General features: G+C 33.3%; 1 protein-coding gene across 1 annotated transcript; it reads right to left on the bottom strand.

Annotated features, from left to right (window-relative positions):
* Positions 1 to 16,936: 16,936 nt before the first annotated feature.
* On the bottom strand, positions 16,937 to 21,377 carry LOC123531136 (uncharacterized). Its single transcript, XM_053536139.1, has 2 exons — positions 21,282 to 21,377; positions 16,937 to 18,247 (listed from the first exon to the last, which is right to left on the bottom strand). The coding sequence occupies exons 1-2, from the start codon at positions 21,352 to 21,354 to the stop codon at positions 17,184 to 17,186; spliced, it is 1,137 nt and encodes a 378-aa protein (XP_053392114.1). The 5' UTR covers positions 21,355 to 21,377; the 3' UTR covers positions 16,937 to 17,183.
* Between the last annotated feature and the right edge of the window lie 526 nt (positions 21,378 to 21,903).

The following is a 21,903-nucleotide window of genomic DNA, read 5'->3' as shown; positions in this document are numbered from 1 at the left end:
TCAATAATTTGGCCTTTTTGGCAAAACGGTAAGGTGGGACGATTAATTGTAGTTTTTAAGGTTTTAAGTTTGAAAGTAAATGTCATATTTTGTTCATTTCCGCCGAATATCTCGTGAAACGTATATCACAGATACTTCATATTGTACATACTGTTTGGTCTAATTGAGCTGTGTTTAGATTTTATGTGAGAAGGTGAAGGTAATCAAAAGGTCAAGGTCATGTTTTATAGATCGGTTTTAATGCTTTGCCAGATTTAGACTGTTATCTGTCAATAAGAGCTTTAGTAAGAGGGAAGAGAGTTAAATAAAAAAAAATGCATTTTGAGGTTCTTTGTGTGATCAAGGTCATCAGTATATGGGTCTGTTTTTAGGCCTTGCCACACTGACTGGTGAGTATAAAGTAGAGTGGGTCAGTAAAGTGGACTGTATGCACCGGACAGATAGACAAACAGACAGTTCAATCGCTATATACCCGGGCCATGAAAAACAAAACACATTTGCCTACTTGCTGAACAAATGTTAACCAATTAAAAGCCAATGTGAGACTTGTACAAGTTCATGAATCATATTACAAGAAATTTTTTTGACATAAGGCTAAGTCACTGCATTATATGATTTCAGAAAATCAAAAAATTGCGATTTGCAATTTTGCACACAAGGAAGAGATTCGAATTATCGGATCGCAGGTATTCGGTGTTGCTTGCTACATAAAGGAATCACAGTTTCTTATCTTACTTACATAGCAATTTTAAAAGCCTTCGTTGAACAAATATAGAATTTACTTATTAAGGTATTTAAAAGCAGTACGATATACAAGGTCAAATGAACATACTTTGGTAACTTTTTTAGATAAAGATTGATTTTGTAAATTGCATAAAGTTTACTGTTTTATATGTACATTGTATATATATCTTTTTGAAGTCTTTAATCAGTGGTGTCCTTTTTTTAGGGCAATTAGAATATGAGAAACTACATGAAAAATTGATATCTGGTTTTAAAGGTTATGTAAGGAAATAGATTTGATAATGCAGTATCATTCAACGTGAACATTTTTAGAAATAAACGAAAGCAGCCTTGAGGATAATCCTGCCGCATTTTGAACATTTCACGAATTATGTACCACAACTATAAAATAAGTAAAAGAAAAAGGGGCGTTAGCTATTTTATACGAATGTTACGCTTCATTAACTATATTCAGCAGCATCGCTTCTTTTGCGTCTTTCAGTGTCATTTTCGGGACCGAACATTCTTTCGCCGTCATATTTTTAGGATGCGATAGCAGCATTCAGATTTTGATAGAAACATTGATACTGAGACAACGCACGAGGAAATGGGGAAGATAAAGATAAACTATTTATATTTGTACTAATTGTAGTAGACCTGTGTAGGCTTACATTGATTTGGTAGTGGTCAGCCTGTAAAATAACTGTATCAATTTTAAATCGAATGCCTATTTCGTTATGAAATTTGGAAAACAAAATCAGGAGAAATGAACATTTTATACAGTATGACTTGATAACGTCTTTTCGACATTTTCTGGAATAGCATGAAAAATACCTCTTTTACAGAAAAGGTAAAAACCGAAGTGTTATCTTTTATATAGGAACGCAGTCTTCATGAATGGTTGCAGGGGAAATTGGGACCAAAACAGCACCGGGGTGTTTTATACAATCAGGTACAAAATAAAGTTAGTGGGTTTCGATGGAAATTTGAATTCTAGAAATATTTATTAGGATCAGTTTGGTGGATCCATAATATTCGGCTTTATACAGTGTTGTCTTATTTTCTGATCTTCGAGATCTTAAGAGTCCATTCAATATCTATGTGAGGCGTGAGGGATGTTGTACTTGACATTACCTCTCATGAACAGACTCAGTTAAACCGAGTCTGCTATTTTTTCCTAAGTTGCTTTGTATGCTTCCAAAAGATCATCTTATAGATATTATTATTTATGCTTTGTATCTTTTGAATTGGTAAAGTTGTTGTATTAGATATAAAATAGTCATGTGTATGTTATAACAGTTCGTTGGCGCAATTCTTCAGTTGTTTTTTCACTTCTGTTGTTAAAAGAGCCTGTATGAAAAGCATCAAATAGAGACACGCAATTCAATTAAAAACAACTGTTCTATATGGAACATTTGGAAAACACTGATTTGAATACATTACACTTAATTTATGGGTGGGTGCTAGGGTATTTATATATATATATATATACAGTCAAACCCGGCTGCAGAACCTCCCTTGGGGACTAAAAAATGCCGGTATTCGTGAAAACATATATTTTCTCAAGAAATGACGTGTGACCATAGTAAGCAGGTTATATTTTTTGAAGGCTGTCTACAGTACGGGTCTGACTGCATAAGGGAGTTCATCGGTTCTAAGACAAAGGTGAATGTACCAAGTAATATAGCAAAAACAAAACAAAATTATGTGGGATAAGGCCGTGACTTTATTGTAAATTTTCAAATGAAAATTATGGCATATTGTAAATATATAGCATGGTATATATGAAAATGATGAGAAAATATGAAAGACAAAGCTCCAGCTAAAATGCCTGGAAGCAACATAGCAGCGCGAAGGTGCAGAAAACTATGAAAATAAGCGCAGAACATACCAGACCTAATAGGAAATTGTAGGTTCTAGTACTTCGCACTAATGAGAAACGAGGCAAAGATGATCTCACCGATCTCTATGATATAAGATGATAGCTACAGATTTTAACGAATGTAATGCATTTTAGATTTTAGTACTAATAAGATTTACAATATGCCATACCGAAATGCACATTACGTGTATTGAGGGCCACTCAACATTTTATGAAAATAAAATTCGCCAAAACGAGGTATGCAGTGAATAAACGTTTACTCAATAGGTACAGCAGGTCATTGACAAACATTTAAAGTCTAGAGCTGGAAATTCCCTTTTGCTATGTACCTTAATTTTTAAGATGTATCAAAATCTATGAAACTCGCTGCATACTTTACATATTGTATATCTTTAAATGTTACAATGTCATTCAGGTACATGTACATATTATCCAATAGTTCGATTACTATAAGCCAGGGTCATCATGAAACCTTTTGCTGAGGTTTCAGTCAAAATGTATTATCTATTTATTTTGAACGAACATCAGATGAACGGACGGACGGGCGGACGAATAGGAAACCATTAGCCATAAGACTTTCAATTAGAAGAGTCTTACTGTCACTGACTTGTCACGTCATAAACAGAATATGCTTGAACAGTTTCCTGTGACGTCTTCTTTGCATTCATATTATTGAAAGTATTATTCATATCATTATTGTTATTATAATTATTATTATTATTATTATTACCATTATTCTCATAATTGATTCAATTCTGTTTTACACCTATTTTCGATATTTCTTGATTATTTCGTTTTCCACATCAATGCATTTTTATAACTTATTCTTTTACATTCAGGCAGTTAAGTAATGCATGCAACGGACCCAGATAAATCGGATCTAATAAAATTAACCGGGTACAGCAGTTACCTTTCAACACAAGGTGCCCCAATAGCTGCCGACCCCGACCATGCCACGCCACTCCTGTAGCTAAACTGTTTAAAGACATTAGGAGAATAGCCGGTTGACGACATTAGTTTTCTGCAGCCCCTTATATCAGAGATTGACCGTGTTAATTCTGGTGTTTAAGTTGCTGACGTAATGGATTATCCGCATCAAACCGTACAGGCTAGAACTGCGTCTAAAAATAATGTGTATGCATTTCATTAGCGTGTAACAAAATTGATAACCCAAATCCATATTTTAGTCATTAAGAAATACATTTAAAGCTGAATATTGTGCAAAATATAACAATAATCTGTATTAATTTATATAAGTCCTTGTATATGATAATCTTTTGCAGAACGGAACCATGCAAAGTATTAGCAGATTCGGTTCGATTAACTTGGTTCATGGGAAATCACTCGTGGCACTCCCAAGTATAGTGTGGCTTATTCCATTTAGCTCAGAATGTTTGTGTTTTTATTTCTATAGCACCGTTCTCCATAAGTTTCGTTGTTTTGCTGGATTTTATTCTTATGTAAAATACTCCCTGAAACAGTAACCAGACTTAAGTATGAAAAGCACATCTTACCTTATTTCGAACATGTCCGCATTGTATTGTTTAACAGTTCTGAAAGAGCTTTGTAATTTCATTACAATGAATTAATAATATATCTATAAATCCGTGAATTATTTGATTTAAACATGACGCTTTCGTGCTTTAAGAAATATTTCTACGACTTAGAATTGTGACAGTATGTTATTGATTTTCATAAGCATCACTTACCATTTACTGTTATACATTACAACAGTTGAGATCTAGGTTACCCTGCTGATGTATAAAATGAAAATATATCTTACATTTCTTTCGATATCTAACAAGCAGCAGCTAACCAATATGTTACATTATGACTGAAAACATCCAATATACATGTATCTTTCTTGTCAGCTGTAATGTTTCATGCCATGGTACGGACCCAACTGGAACGCTCTCTTGCCAGTATAGCTAATAAAGTTAATATAGCCAATTTCGTTCCTGGACACGTAAAAAGCGTAAGCTTACATTACCTTATTACATACCAATTTTCCTATGTGCAGTCTCTACGAACACTTCAACCACCTGACTGAAATACTGTTGAAAACGGCATGGAACCAATTAATTGTATGTCGCTTCTTTCTCATCGGATCTGTTAAGCTGTAACTAGACTATGCAGCATGCTTTTTATCATTTGAAGCAAGATATTTAAAGTATAATTTTGACAATTGGTAAGAAACAACCAAATGTATATTGCTATTTGATTTAATGACATAACAGTTTGTAATTTTTTTTTTTTTTTTTTTTTGAAATTATATTAGGCTACAAAGCAAAATTCTTTGATTAATCCCAGCGATACTAAATCATGTTACAAAATATTTCCGCAACAATGTACGTTAGAAATGCATAAACCTCAATACACCTCGGGTGAAACCAGTACATGCATCTTGTACATATGATTAAAGTCCATAAATAATAATGACCGAGAATAATGTACAGGAACTAACGTTCTGCATTTTTGCGCATGTACATGCAAACAAAAAAAAAAACGCTCGGCCACACCCATGTTTTACCTGTGAGTGTTTGTCAGCTTACTATGTCTGTTAATTTTATATATTTATTTATTTATTTTTTTATATAACTAAATTTCACTTCAGACTGATTCAGTCAGTGATTGAATAAAACCAAATAACCAATATCTTGCTAATTGTACGATGAACACGTGTCTCCATTACTTTCCAGAGGACATATTCAAATGCCGTATAAACAGAAAGTTCAGCAATCAAAATTATAAGCGCAGACATCTAAAGAAAATATATAATGTATACTCATCTCAATTGCGAATTCTCAAAACAGTAGCGCTGCAGTTTTCCGTCGTAATCTTCTTTAAATTTTTGTAAACGATCTGTCCTCTACGGATTTCCGATAAAGAATGTACCTGTCACTGCACTAAATTTGCCCATGAAAATCCCGTGGGATTAAAACTTGTCAGACTAGTATTTGAACTGATACGACTATAAATACATATACAGGTGCGGATTAGCAGTGAGGCGTTATGTTAGACAAGACGATACCCACCAAAATTAAAACAATTTATTTCATAAGAGAACATAAATTTACTTATTTTAATATACATGTACAATGATTATTTCTATATAAAGACACATATCAAGGAAATCTTTTAAGTCAAATTGCCCTAAATAATATATCAAAACATACCCGAATATTACTGACAAAGGTGGGGATATCAAAACTGTGTTAATCCAGTTTTTTTTGCGTGTTGCAAGATAACTAAAAAGGTTATCACAGTTTTATATATGTTTTCTAAAATGTTTGTAGCAAAATATACCAAGTCTGCAAATATGGTGCAGTTTTGTAGTGCCGAACCACAGAATCATCTTTAAACATGTTTTCGTCTTGTCTTTAATAGCTAGTGTTTTAGAACGTTATTCATTTCAGGCTCATATAACTATTATAAGAATGAGCCGAGATACTTTTTGCAATGTATTAAAATCAGGCCTTTGACAAAATTTTGAATTTTGCATTTTCCTCATATAAGCTCTCTCATAGGCTCGCCCATGTATTATGGATACATCACAAGAGCGTGTTTATACTGCCCTTGAACTTGCTGTAAGAATGTCTTGGACCAGAAAGGCCAAATTGAATAAGGCTGTTTTCCCTCAAATGAAACAAGGTAAAATAAATACAAAGTAAAGTTAGTCCTCATACAGCGTGTGCAACAAAAGCTATAAATAGTACCATATCGTATGATACATAATCACGTTGTAATTATTCTTTCGTCTTATCATCATTGCACGAACTGCTATAGGGTTTTGTTTCGAAGAGGCTGGTGTATACTCAATCTAAAATCCTTATTTAAATGCAAGGTATGTATTAGCTTAAAATGTTTGGACTGCATAATATTTAAATTGACACAAGAACGTTGATAGGGTCTTTACATTACCATGTATGGAATCAATTAGTGAGAACGCAGATTACGGGTCATGGGGATTTCGGTTTCACCTTCGGTCGCGGTGTTTGTTCTCCGTGACAATTTGGTAAAAGATATTTTGTCTAAAATCATTTTTCCTCCGCCTCTTATATATGTGGGGAAGTTGGCAGTTAATGCGGTGGAGAACAGTCTTGTACTGGTACATAATCCAGTTACACTTTCACTACATTTTCACTATGGGTGTGGCAGTCATCATAGACTCATTACAAGGTCTCCTCCATTTTATATATTCCTGTAGTATTCTCTTTTTATATTTCTGTGGAATTTAGAACTTTATTTATTTCAAAGAATTTCCATATCGTTTGAAAGATTGAACAGGTATAGATACAGGAATAAAGGACAAATCTTGTACTAGTTTTTTCCATCACTAAATAATCAACCAATGCATTTTGTGTCCACCTTTCCATCCTTTAACGTCTTTTGAAAGAAGCGGGAGTATCGTTTCTCTCATGTTGATCTATCTGTCTATTTGTAGATCATTTGGTTTGAGAACTGTTCGAAATACAAATTGCTGTCAAACACCCTAAGATGATTGCTTGTGGGTAGTAGATGACCTTACTTTTTGTGTGATGGTAAGGGTGCAGTTGGAGAAACATTAAGTTCAGAATGACATTTAGAAAGTCAAATGATGCCTATCAATAACTGGTGAACACTATATACCTGTAACAATTAAACTTTATATATGATGATTGTCTGTGACACTACATGAACCCTAATTAGTATAAGTTTTCAATGAAAGCTGATGAGAATTGGTTAGCATTATTATCTTAACGACTTCTGTGTTTGAAACTGGGTCATGTGGATCAAACATTAGGTTAGTAAACCAGATCAGCTCTTTGCGATATAGGGTCATAAAGGCCCTCTTATTTTTTAAATAAACAAAAAACAAGAACACAACATAATCACAGAAAAGAACAAGCACTTTATTATATGCACACCTTACAAATACTTTACACGTGCAACAAACTTAACTAAAGAAAAAAGAAAAGAAAAAAGAAAAAAAAAAGAAAAAAAAGAATTGAAGAAAAGAACTATCATAATGATTACATTACTCCGATGTCTTTATTTCTAAGGCATCAACTTTAATATAGTGACAATTTTCAACCAGGTGACAATTTTTCTGTTAACCATCTACAATCGCAAATGTTTAAAGCATCAAATCCGAATACTTATGCGACATTATCGTTAATTTACAGATTTAAATGCACAACAACCGAAAATTACGTTTATAAAACATTCATCAGAAACACACTATGTGCAGTAAGATGCGCCAAATGCCACTTTAAGTTTTAGGCTTTTTTAGTAGTAACTTTTTATTTCTTTTTACCAAATGATGATTACTGGGTTCACACAAAATTTGATACATCACGATGTAAATTGCACAACCATGTGTATATCCAACAAAGAGAAATTACAAATAGTTACATTGGTATCTAATATGTATAACAAGATAGGCAGACAGTTGTTATATTCATCACTCAGTTATTCATTTTGATGGTGTTTCCAATGCTTTACTCATTTTGAAGGATTTCCCTGACTGTTCATGCGTACTTTGCCGCAAACAGTTTAAAACAAAAACCAACTGTCATCAAATGTAATTAAAAACTTTAAGGTAGAGCGTTATAACACTATGCAATTTCAGAGTAATTAAATGTTTTCGTTTTCGTTACATATTCATTACCTGAAGCAAACTATAGTTAAGACTCTGAAAGTCAGACCCTCTAAAAACAGAATCCTTGTCACAGAAAGCATACGGCCTGCCCGGGGATCGACTTCACGACCTCGCGATCCGTAGATCAGCACTCTCCCTACTGAGCTAAACGGGCGGGTTGTAAATTATACAAGCACTCTTAATACCGGAAACTCTAAATTTTGAGAACCAGACTGTTTTTCATTGCCTCAATAAGTGTCAAAATTTGTCTATTGTCACTTAAACACAATATCAGGCAGATGACATTTTTGTTTACCAGCTTACAATCGTAAATGTTAAGTAATGTAAACTTTAAATAACAATTAAATTGGTATATAGTCAATCTGACTAAGGTACTTGATCTTCTAAACGAAGATCTGAGAATGACCCATTCACATTCGTCTTCTGTATATTTTGGATTTCCAATATTGCTATTTCTATTTTAGCAAATCTATTTTTAACCAATCAGACGACTTGTTAGAACGTCAAAGAGTAAGAAAAATTCTCAGTCAGTCCGGGGATCTAACCCGGTGTAACCATTCGCTTACAGAGCAAGTGTCCTACCGACGGAGCTATGAAACAAACAGGGTAAATATAAATTATTTATTTTTACAAAATGTTATAAGTAAGCCTTCTGATGGGCTAGCGGAAGGGTCGTCAGAACGAGGCTATCAATAGCAGATCCTAAGCGTAGCGTAATAGGATATGTACTTTAGTCAGATTGGTATAAAGTTAGCATATCAACATATTTTATTAACTTATTCGTAAACAATAAATGAGCCGCGCCATGAGAAAACCAACATAGAGCGTTTGCGACCAGCGTGGATCCAGACCAGCCTGCGCATCCGCGCAGTCTGGTCAGAATCCATGCTGTTCGCTTTCAAAGCCTATTGGAACTAGAGAAACTGTTAGCGAACAGCATGGATCCTGAACAGACTGCGCGGATGCGCAGGCTGGTCTACATCCATGCTGGTCGCAAAAGAACTATGTTGGTTTTCTCATGGCGCGGCTCAAGTTTCTTACTCATATCATAAATACAACTCTCTTTCATTTAAAGATACAATATAATTGCTCTAAGAATTAACATGAAATTTTAACAAACTATAGATTTGCTGTGAAACAAACCTAAATTAAATATTCAGAATAAAACGGAATTAATTCATACGATAACAGAATTAAGTTAGAGTTACTAAACTTCTAATTATCATGTAGAAAAGTCAAAACCGTTAAATTCCTCCCCTCTAAGTAAAGGAGAAAAAAAACAACAAATGAATGTTTTCTAGATAAAATTATGAGAGATGAATTATACATGCAGCAAGTTAATGAACATGGGCCCTATGTTTCATAATTATGCTAACATGTCCAACAATGAAGTAACAACATGATTTTTGAATATTAAAATGATTCATAACTTGTTACCAAAACCTAATCATCAATAGGTAATCAAAGCTGACCAAAACAGCAAGAGATCATAATGGACAGGTGTAATTCCTTAATGTGGAGAATTTAGGGGCCAATCCTCGCAATATTAAACTTAAATATCGGTTATAGCGGTCAAAGCTAACTCAGAAATACCAAAACCCCATTATGACCTAGCATCTGTTCTTTACAAGTTATTTACAATTAGTCAAATCCGCAACCACTCTGCACTTCAATCAAACAGTCCGGCATAATTCTTTATGGAACCTGAGGAGTTTAAACAGTCAAACAACTGAATATAAGACACAATTGTCAAATAATCAGCCCCATATGTTTCGCCAGCGCCCAAACAATATGATCAAGCATGTGTCTCAAAGGAACCGGAGGGACTTTTAAGCGGACATTTGACACAGTTTTAAAACTGGACCACCTATTCCATCGAATATCATTCAGATGTCATTACATCCTGATATCCCATTATTAGATGTCGTCACATCACTATATCTTTCTATATCGCTATATATCAAACTGATCAGTTCACACTTCAACATCAAAGACATTGATATCACATTAACAGCTATTTAAAGTTGTAGATGCCCATATATGTAACGTAATAAGCAAAGTAATGATTAAAACACCTAGCCTTATATCAAAGACATTGATATCACATTAACAATTATTCAAAATTGTAGACATCAACATGTACATTCAACATAATAAGCAATGTTAAAATATCTAATCTTACATCAAAGACATTGATATCAAATTAACAATTATCTAAAAATTTTGATATCAATATAATTATTCAACATAATAAGCAAAACACTGATTAGTATATATATACATGTCCTTGCCCTTGGTAGGTCCCTAACACCATAAAAAAGAATGGCCATACTTATTTTTCCACACACGGAATATCACTAATTTCCACAGACATCCCGCGATGGTACAGTATTAGTTTAGTCTCAGTTCCATGTTTTCCTCAAATTCAAGAATTTACCTTTGAATCTGCTGAAAATATGAAAACTAGGTAAGGTGAAAGCATGGTTACTGAACCTCTTTATGGATGTTAACCCTGTGCTCAGCCATACCCTCAAGATATTAATTTCATATATTCTCAACCTAGTCTATATCTTTTATTACAAAGTGTGTAACTTATAACTGTATAAATTATCATAATGTATATTCCCAGTATAACTATGAATATTATGATTTCCTTCAGTATGTTTAACAAAGTGCCTTTAAGTGTAATTTTTGATGTATATATTCCATTTAAGTACGAAATAGCGTTTATATGCCATTTTGATGTCTGACTTTTGAAAAGAAGTCAGTGACAAAAGGTATTTACTATTCTTCAAAGTATACAAAACTAAAAACGTTTTCTACGTCTAGCACTTGCCGTCATAAACCTGACTCAAATATAACTAAATATTGGTACTGAAGAAAACAATTTAAAAACTTATTCGGTTCTGGCTGGCTTTGGTTTTACTTTTAGTTCCCATACACAATATAACTGCATCAACAATGATCTGTTCTCTGTTGTCTGAGTACTGTTTACAGAAATCTTGAGTACACTTACATATGCCATGTCATAGCTAAGTATTTATTTATGGAAAATGTTCCTACGACAAAATTAAGTGAAAGCAACTAATTTACACCTTACATTTGTATATTGTAATTAGACTGTCTCTGTATGACATGACGAAACATTTCATTTGCTAAAATTGTCAGCTGGCTAATGTATGATCCAGGGTAAACTTTAATTGATATACCCTACTCGTAGAGCCAAAAATGTAACCGCTCTGTCGGGCTTTAAATAGTGTCAACCCAAGCTGATTCTGTACGATGCTCTAAAATAGCAACCTTCAAGTTTACTTATGTTTCACGCATCATGAATCTCTCCAGTCATGCTATAAATTTCTTTATTTATTTCCTACAATAGTGGAGAGCATAACGTATATACATGAACAACAAATATCCAATAATATATATACATGAGAGAGATTTTTAACACAATTATTTCAAGTAAAAATGCATTAGCATCCATGGGCTGAGAAAAAATGAAAATTGAAAATAAACGAAATTAAAGGTTTAACGCCATGAATACCAGATACTTTGACAAAACATAATATAACAAGAGGAGTTTAAAGATCAGATATTCAACAGGGCATAATACGAGAATATCATCAAAAAATAAAATATGACATCAAGTATAATAGTTAAAACAAAACGCTAGCGATAAGCCAAATTCATGCCAATATCCAGCAATAACAAAGTTCATAATATCAACAAGCAATAAACTACTAAGTTAATAAAACGGCTGGCAAAAAAAAAATCAGAATTAATAAAAAATATAGCTAACAATAAACAAAGTTGCTTCTTCGCGATTGGACCCTAGCGTGGGCATTTTTAAGCCGCGGGGACTCGCATTTTTTCATGCATCCCCGTAATATATTTATATCTTCCATCGCGCGAAAAGCAATAAATTGATTGCGATGTATTTTGAGGACATATCGCAGCGCCTGTGTTTCGGGGCGAATTGCGGTGGATCGCCGCGATTTTTTACAGGTAAGAGAATGACGATATAAATGCTACATACAGTAAACAATACATATAAACTGAGAAGAGTTCCAACATTTATGATTTATTATTAGGGGAAAAATTAAGTATATGACAATTCTTCATCTTTAATGATAATAATTCCAAACTTGTTTTGCATATATAGTTTCAGTTACACGTAACTCTTAAATGTAAAATTAATTTACTTACAAAATTTGATAATAACTATCTTTTTATTAAAAAAGCATTACTTGTCTTGACATTTCTAACGAAAGTTTTCTAACTAAAGTTCATGTAAATTGCATGTTCATAATATGGATAAACAACATGTTTGCAACTATCACTGCACAATTGTTTTAGCAGATATATATTTAGAAATCAAATGAAAGAAATAGTTTGCCTAATCTTATTCAGAATGATCTGTTCATCTTAATATCATAACGCGTTGCCTTGGTCGAACATTCAAACTTTAAAAAGTCACTGATAGTGCTTTGTTTACCTGCACGCTTTCTTAAATGATTTATGTTTGTAGCACATAATGAACATCTTTTGTTCAAAATTATTCTTGTTCTCAAAGAACGACATTTTATGGATGACACACGAAAATACTTGATTTGATATGCAAGTACAGGTGTATATGCATTTTATATTCGCTAAAGTCTCAAAGTAATAATTGACACTCACGCAACAAACTTCAATTTGTACGCAGTTGTTTTGGTTAAGTGTATCAATTTAAACAATCGTTCGCTGAAAATAGTAATTATCATTTGTGATAAAAGACACTGCATTGAACGCAAAATAAGACTGAATTATTAGTGCAAACAAAGTTAACGTTAATTGCGTATCACACACGGGCCGGGTTGTTCGAAACTTTAATCGGCTGTTAAACCGACCCACGGTTAAATTTAGGTTCAAAATACTAGACTTGATGGGAAACTTTAGTATGATGTTTTGATTTCATCATAAAAATATTTTCAGTGTCCATAATTCTTACATAATACATTTGTTTCCGAGTCATCTGAAATTTCGAAAAACAAACCGCAAAGTTAATCATCCGTTAGCTTAATCGCCTGTTAAAGTTCCGAACAACTGGGCCAATGTGTGAAACATATGCACCTACCAAGGCGACTTTCTTAGAGCAAATATTTTGCATGTCTGTCTGTTCGAGGGAAAAGTTGTGAAATACATTAAAAACGTCTGATGGTCGAGTTCATCGGTGTTCGAATATATTACGTGATCTAACAAAATACATAATATAGACATTTTGCCCGGACTGGACGATGAGTTCAAAAGAGTACTATTCGAATTATCTGAGTCATAAGAATGGTTAATCTTGAAACATTGCTTAAAAATTGCAAACAATGAACAAAGTTTATACAAAATGTTAGCAACAATCACATTTCATAAAAATAGCAACTTACCCATTAAAAAAGTTCATGCAAATAGTTATCAGTAACCACATTCAATAAATGGCTAGCAATACTAAGCAGTATACACAGTTAGGAATAAACAAAATTCATAACAATGGCTAGCAAACATTACAGTTTATGCAAGTAGTTAGCAATAAACAATATATATAAAATAGCTAGCAGTAAACAATTTTCATGTCAATAACTAGCAATAAAAAAAACTCGTACAAATGGCTAGGACTAAGGAGAGTTCATACAAGTAGCACGCATTACACAGCACACAGTTCATATATTTTAGGGACGTAACTGATACCTTAGATGTAAGTCTATATGAGTAGGAAATTTTAAGTCAAAAATTGAATTTAGACTTGAAAAACAAACATACATGTTTGATCTCGCTTTTCATTTTTAGTAGATATTTCAAAAGCATACGCAGTCATGCCATTACACAGCTATGATACAATTTTTGCCGTACCTAGTAACAATATCACGAACTTATGTTTAAGATAGTTCTGCATGCTTCGGTTTAACAATTTTCTACAGTGTAGAAAGTCATTTAACTTTGATATTTCAAAGCATTGTTTTATTCTAAAAAATATTCTGTAAACAAATTCGATTGATCGTGTACTCGATTTCTTGTTGGACTGCTTTGAACACATTGGATTTCAAGTTTTCTTAATGGAAGTCTATGGGAACACAGTTCATATATCCAGACCTTAAATATGATGACTTTCTCGCATATATAGTAATACTTTTGTAGATTTTAAAGAAACAACTTCTCACATTTATAAAATTACCTATCCTTTATCATACAGCTAAGTAAAAAGGTCCAGGTGTATATTTTTTAGACATATGCCAACGATTATAGACAGTTCCATATTTTAAACTGATTTGATGATGTTAGGTTAAATTTCAACATATATCAACAATGTTGTAATGATGTTCAGTCTCAAGAAAGATAACAGTGATTTTGATTCTATAAATTAGCGCTTGGGTTTCCATCTTTTTCGGAGCATGTTTAGCTTGTCCGAATGCTGGATCCAGGTTTCCGGATAGTTGACGTTAAGTCATGACTTCCGGTGTATCAACTTCACGGTCTGCCTTAATAACTCTATATTCACCTTATTTATAGAGAATGAAAGGGTGAAATACGATACATCTTGATACAAACGTTAAATAACCTGCATGATTATAGTAGTAATTCTTAAGCATTTATATCAATTATTAATACTTTGAGCAATAAATAAATGTCAAGTAAAGCAAAACTAGAAATAAAATCTCGCCTTTTTGTTTCAAAATCCGAGCTGAAAATACGAGCCCCCATTACCCTAGCTGGCAAAAATATTGAGACAATGACTTCGTTCCTCGCGCAGTGGTCCTTGAGTTAAAACAAAAGGACAGGATGGTCTTAGATCGCTCACTCTAGTTAACTGATTGCTGGAACAGTCTTTGACGATAATGATGCAAGGAAAATGTCTGTGAAATTATCTTTCTAAAGGTTCTATTACATGCATATAGGGAAAAGAGACCATGCCTCCTGGCGGTCATGATTTTGTAGAATCGGAATAATTTGAACAATATTCATGAAGGGTACTCAAGGAAGATCAATTTTGTATAAGATAATTAAAAACTTAGGCCTGCTGTTTCATACAATATATACATATATGAAAAAGTGACCTTGGCCTCTGGTGACAATGTTTTTTGACGAATCAGAATAATTCTAATTTTTCAAATCTTGATAGTGGGTTACAGAAGGTTTATCTGTAAGAAATTACATGTATTTCAGAATCACACCAGCGGGTTAGGAGGTGATATCGCTTTGAGTTTTTATTTTTTATTTTTAGCTCTGGTGCAATCAAGCGAAACCATTTGAAATGTTGAAGAAAACCACTCACGAAACATCCAGGACAAGTTTCATCGACATCCACCAAATAATTTCAGAGGAGATGTTATTAAAAGAAAAGTTTTGACGGACGAACGACTGGCAGACGAACATACGAATGGACGGTGAGGGATCACTATAATAGCTCTTCCCGAGAGATGAGCTAAAAAGAGACAATTTTAAAACATATTTTTTATCATGAACCAGTTGATGGATTTAACAAAACCGAGTCTGTTGCATTCTTTCTTATCTTGTTTCGCAAGAGGCCACAAAGCTTGAAATATAAACAGCATAGAAAGGACGTGTTCTCATGAACCACTCGAGGGATCTTCACAAAGCATCCTGCATGTTCGTCCCTCAATCCTGTTGAAATGGTTTCGATTAACAAATAAAGAAACAGCTACTTCTCATGAAACGCTTGAATAATTTTCGCTTACCTTGGTCTGAAGTAATATTGGATGCACCTTTATCATTTTGATTTAAAGAACAACTTCTTTCATGAACTTTTGAGCAACTTGATATTTAGCACCCTTGCATTGACCTCTTTCAAATTTGCTCTCATGACTATGCATTCTGGGGCTATTACAGCAACCAATAGAAAAATGCTTTAAATAGCTCTTAATGACCTGCTTTCCGGATCGTCACCTAACATGGTAAGAAGCAATGTCAAAAGGTCAAGGTAAAGCTATGTCATTCAAATATTATCATATGAAACATTTAGAGAATGATGCTTCACCTATCTTACCTTCTAAGTGTTATTGTTTGACTTATTTAACAGCATCACTATCAAGACACGTAAGAAAGTATTTATTTTTTCAAGTATTGCATAATTGGATGAAAGGGTTTGAGAAAATATGGCTTTTGCATACCGATACTCTTGAGAATTTCTGTTACTGGTGTCACATAATCTCTCCCTTGACTACCACCTACTAAAATACCTATTGCTCTCACACGTTTATTTCCATCTACACTAAATACTAATGATCCAGAGTCACCACTTTTACTGAAGGGGAAAATGTCATCAGAAACAACTTCAATCTGATTTTTCATTAACTCACCAAAACGAACAGAAGTTGATCTTTGACTTATGTGTCCCCTGGTGAAACCAGTCTTATATCCATACTTTATAATGACACTTTCTTTAGACACATCTTCTGGACGTATTACTTCACCAGTGTTATAGTATAATTTGTTTTGCTATTCCTAAAAGAGATATCAGGACAATATCCTATTAATACATTGATAAAACCTAATTATTATTTATCATTATTTATAAGAAGCAACTGCATGGAAGCAATAAAAGGTTCATTGTCAATATTCTTTAATTTAAAAGAAAATATAATTGGCAAACCATGTACATGCACATATTCAATCAACTGAAGTGTGTAAAATTTTAACAATATGAGTCTTAAAAACTAAATATTAAAAGGTTATGCGTATACGTTAAAAGGCGGTACAATATTCAATCAAGCTTTAAAGATATACAAATGCAGGAGTTTTATAACACAACCTGACTGAAATAGGGTCGGCTTGTAAAATTAATATTCAAGAAAAGTCGTAAAATGCGCGTCGTCTTAACAATAGATAATGTGTTTCTAAACTATATTCGCCATAATCAAAAAAAATAATATTAAAAAATGTTGATTATAATCAAAACACACCATAGCAATGATTGCAAGGATTACTGCACTCTGTCTTATCTTTAACGTCTGGAAACACTCCCTGTGTTGGCAGTCTAGACGGATCCAATTTCACAAATGCCACATCTACGTACTTGTTATACGTCGCACTATGTAGTGTTCCGATCATATTAGACCCATTCTTAGAGGGTTGGTAGCAGCGTTTTCCCCAAGGCACCTTTTTAGGATCTTTTTTGAGACGGCCCAACTCATCATTATCTAAAATGACATGAGCGCACGTGATCGCCATCGGTACGCTTTTATGTTCGACAAATCCTCCAATAGTGCCTGAACCAGTGTCGGTACTTATTTTGCATCCTATTTTGATATCAATATGGAGATCTCTTGGACTTCCACCGACTTTTCTGACAAAATATGAATTTCTCACATCTGTGTCAAAGGACCCTAAGTGACTTGGTAACATTTCTTCATATAAAGGAATGACCCCCTTTCCTTTTACATTAAATACGACACATGGCTTGTCGTCACATGTATGTTTACCTCTTTTCTCGTAAAGCTTTGATTTGTGCATGCTGAAGGAAATTCCAATAAGATTACTATGGTTCTTCATCAAACTGTCTCTTTTCTCATTTATGATTTTTAACAAGTCTTCACTAACCGTTGGTATTAACTGACTGTTCTGTCTTTCTTTATCAAGAACTGCTTTATCCTCTTTATTAAATTCGCTGATATGATTGCATTCAATAGTGTATCCCTCAAATTCGTCGGGTATTTTCACGTCTTTGTCCACTACACAGTGACAAACAAGATCTTCTTCCCTGTACCCGATCCTTGCCTCTATAACGCCGTCAATTTTTTCAAGTCGACTTGCAATATGTTTGCATGCGTCTTCAACCACATTACGTTCGGACTTATCCTTATCCTCAACATATAGCTTATGTAAGTGTTCTGCTTCAGGAAGTTTCTTCTTCTTTGAACATGACTTAATTATTTCTGCCAATGCCGCTCGCTCTGGCTTCGCTGATTCTTTTTCCGCCGATGCTGCTCGCTCTGACTTCGCTACTTCTGTAATTTCTATTAGATGTAAAATAAAATATTTGTCTCAACAGTTAATTAAGTTGTTATTTCAAACGTCTTACTTAACATAAAATCGCGTTTTCAGCAAAGCGCTTGTCATAAGATGAAAACTATGAATCTGGTTCTCTCTGGCTTTTTAAAGCATGCTATGTAGAATTCTTTTAACTGTTACTGACTAAGAAAATGGTTTTCCTTTAAATCAAGGACAGCACTAAAAAACTTGGTAATGTGCTCACTGCTACAAGACACCGTTGAAAAAGACGTTAAACCAGATCACACACACACACACACACACACACACACACACACGCACGCACGCACGAACACACACACACGTACGCATGCACGCACGCACACACGCACATTTTCCTGCAAATCTGACATCCCTGGACGTTTGCTCCGAAGTCTCTGAGAGAGTCAGGACACAATTTTGTCTACCTTTCAATAAACGATTTCAACTTTGCACCTTTGCACCAAGTAATCAATGCATTGAAAACATTTATTATTTAAGTATCATGTGTAACTTGTTCTATTGCTCTTTTTTTAGGTTTTATATTAATGATAATTGTTCGTATCAGTCGGTATGTTTTTACCTAGTTTTTCGCAGAATTCATATAATAAACCTCAAAAGCTAGTCACTTCCTTCGTACTCATTCGTACTATAAATGTGTTCGTATTCAAAATAGTTCGAATGTAAATTTATTATTCTTAAAATTGTGTTCCTGTTAATTAAATTTTTAAGTTATATGCAAAATTATTGGCAATGTAACGTTTGTAATAACTAGAAATATAAATAAGATGCTCAAAAACTTCAAATCACGCTTTTGGTAGTGTTGTTGACATGTGTGTCCCGGTTATGGATATTTAAAACATGTTTACCGTTTCCAAGAACAACCGAATGGTAACTAAAAAATGTACCGGAATCGTAGTCATCACATATGAAAACAATGCATTTAGTTGTCGTGTTTTTTTATGCAAGAATAGCGACAATACACGTTTGTTTTGTGTATTAACGTCTGCAGAAACCCTTGGGATATGTTTGTGACCGAGACCGGTCAAAAACAATCCCGCGGGCTTCTGCAGATATTAATACACAAAAAAAGTGTATTATCCCTACATTGGCTAGGTCTTTCTTATAACATTTTCAAAAGAACCGAATCAACATGTGGTTTTGAAATTTTTCCTAAGGCTACACCTCTCTACAGTATGATTGTATAGTGTTCGTTCATACGAAAAGTACTAAAAGATGTTGGGAAAATGGAGAATGGTTTCCCTTGTGAAGCACTCATATAAAACACAAAATAATCAGTAAGCAATCCATTGACTCTCACACATAATTCTACAGTATTACATGTACACAGGCTTAGATGAAACTCCATATATCATTAATTTAAACCATATACCTTTTCTACAGTCAACGCATTTTTTTCAAGTCAACAAATGTCGTGTACACTTTTTTTTCATGTTTTATTATTTGATTATTTGGACATTGGTAATTTAGTTGAAGTGTTTAGTACTTTTTTATTATTCAAAATTGTGTGAAAAGGCATAGGTTTTACTAAACAAAATACTACTTTAAGGTCACTTCTAAATGCAAAAAGGGAAGTTTTTTTGTCAAAATTAAAGTACGAAATATGAGACCATGGACATGAACTGGCCTTATGATCCTTACAACCTGTTTTAAAGTTCATAACAGTACCTTCCTTAGTTTCGGAGATTTTTTTCAAGACATACACAGTTATGCTACATTTTCTTAGTAAAAAGTGAAAGTAATTTTGTCTTGTTATGCAAGTTTATAACTAAGCTAACAATATGCTCTTTAAGGTTTGTGCGAAGTTTCCATCAAACGCACGGATATGTGTAGAAAATATATAATGTTGATTTTTGGCCATTTTCGAAGTAAAAATGGAAAATATTCTCTCAAGATTACAGTCAGAGTTATGACATCAGATATACGAAATGAACCTTGCAATGGAGTATATTTCACAAGGACATTCTTGTAGTTATCAATTATTTAGGATGCAATTAATGAGGATCCATTGTGTGACATCTTATCACATTTGGCATTTTTTCTTTCAGAAAAATCAAAATGGCAAGCATCGTCATGGTTGTAAAATGAGGGAAAGTTTGGAAGTCCTTCACAGTCCTTTACAGACAAATTACATTTGTGAGAAACTTGCACCGTTATTGATACTTTTGTTGAACGTAGATATATTTTATCACTGTCTGATTAATAAACGCTAGAGATGCTAAACATAATCAAAGTTGGTATGAAATTTTGATAATTGTAACTTGCACAGTTTTATTTTTTTCTCAGTTATAATTTCTTTTTCATCGTTACCTTACCCAACTTGATACCTGACGATATATGTTAACCAGAGGCATAAGTTATTTCTTTTTTTTTTCTTCTAAAGACTAATCATTAAAATATCAATACTAGTTAAAAAGAATCTTTTGTAATTTGGAGGACTTAGAAATGAATGCATAAGCCGCTTTTCATAATGTTTGTCTCACTTTGAAAATTGAAGGCACCAGCAATCTTTGCAATCTTTACTTAATATGAATAAATTTACACAACTGAAAATTAATCATCTTGTCTGCAAATTATTCATTAGACATCATTGTATTTGTGTAATATGTGTGTTCAAACGTACATATACATATACAAATATTGCAGGTCATTGTTTGTCTACTATTGGATTTAGACAAATGTCTGTTACAGTAGTTTGCTCAGGAGAAAAATTCTTTTTTTTTTCAATCTGTTCTCGAAAAAAAATTAATAAATCTTGACATTGAAGGTAGGAAAGACATTTGCAGTATTTGCATACGTGCACAAGTGTGATGAATAGTACATTATACTCCTTTGTACTTCATTTATAAGCTTTGATCTGACCAGAAGAAATATAAGAATACATTTGGAAAGTAATTCATAAATCATAGCAGAAATATTTTTTTTAAATTATTTTTTAAGTTGAAACGGTGATTTAACTTTCTATGTATAAATTGTATTCTATCTAATGTAGAAGCATACCTATCACCGCCTGTGATTTAAAGCGCTTTGATTTTTGTCCCGACGTTCGTCTTCCTTTACGTTTCAAAGTCATTTCGCGTTCAATGCTTCTTTTTTTTTAATCTGCAAACATAAACAAAAACAAATATTATTCGTTGATGGTTGGATGAATGAAATTCTCAGAACTATCGTTCTCGCACTTAACAAGGAAAATTGATAACAAACACATAATCATAACATAAATGTTATTCTTCTCAAGCATGAAAAACTTATCGATACAACGAAAACGTATGAACATAAACATGTAAAGATGCGAGAAAAACAAAATAAACATAAGCATAACACAATGTATGAATGTTAAGATGCGATAGTATATTCAAAACACGAAATGTACATAAATAGACTAAGATCTAAGTGACGTCTGGTCTGACATTAGACTATCTAAACTTTAAGGCCTTGGTGATTATAATGCAAGTTTCGTTAGAGTGTTCTTATTTGTTTAGTTTGATCATTCCGTGAACTTTAAAACACTTGGTTTTCATAGAAATATCTACTAATATATTTTACGCAATTATGCAGAAACTCCTTATTTTGCAAAAATAAATGCAACCAATGTATAAAATTATTAAAACGACTGTGCTCA

The sequence above is a fragment of the Mercenaria mercenaria genome, unplaced genomic scaffold (genome assembly GCF_021730395.1).
Source record: "Mercenaria mercenaria strain notata unplaced genomic scaffold, MADL_Memer_1 contig_786, whole genome shotgun sequence".
Taxonomy (NCBI): domain Eukaryota; kingdom Metazoa; phylum Mollusca; class Bivalvia; order Venerida; family Veneridae; genus Mercenaria; species Mercenaria mercenaria.
Note: the sequence above shows the minus strand (reverse complement) of the source record. Positions and strands in the feature narration are given on the sequence as shown.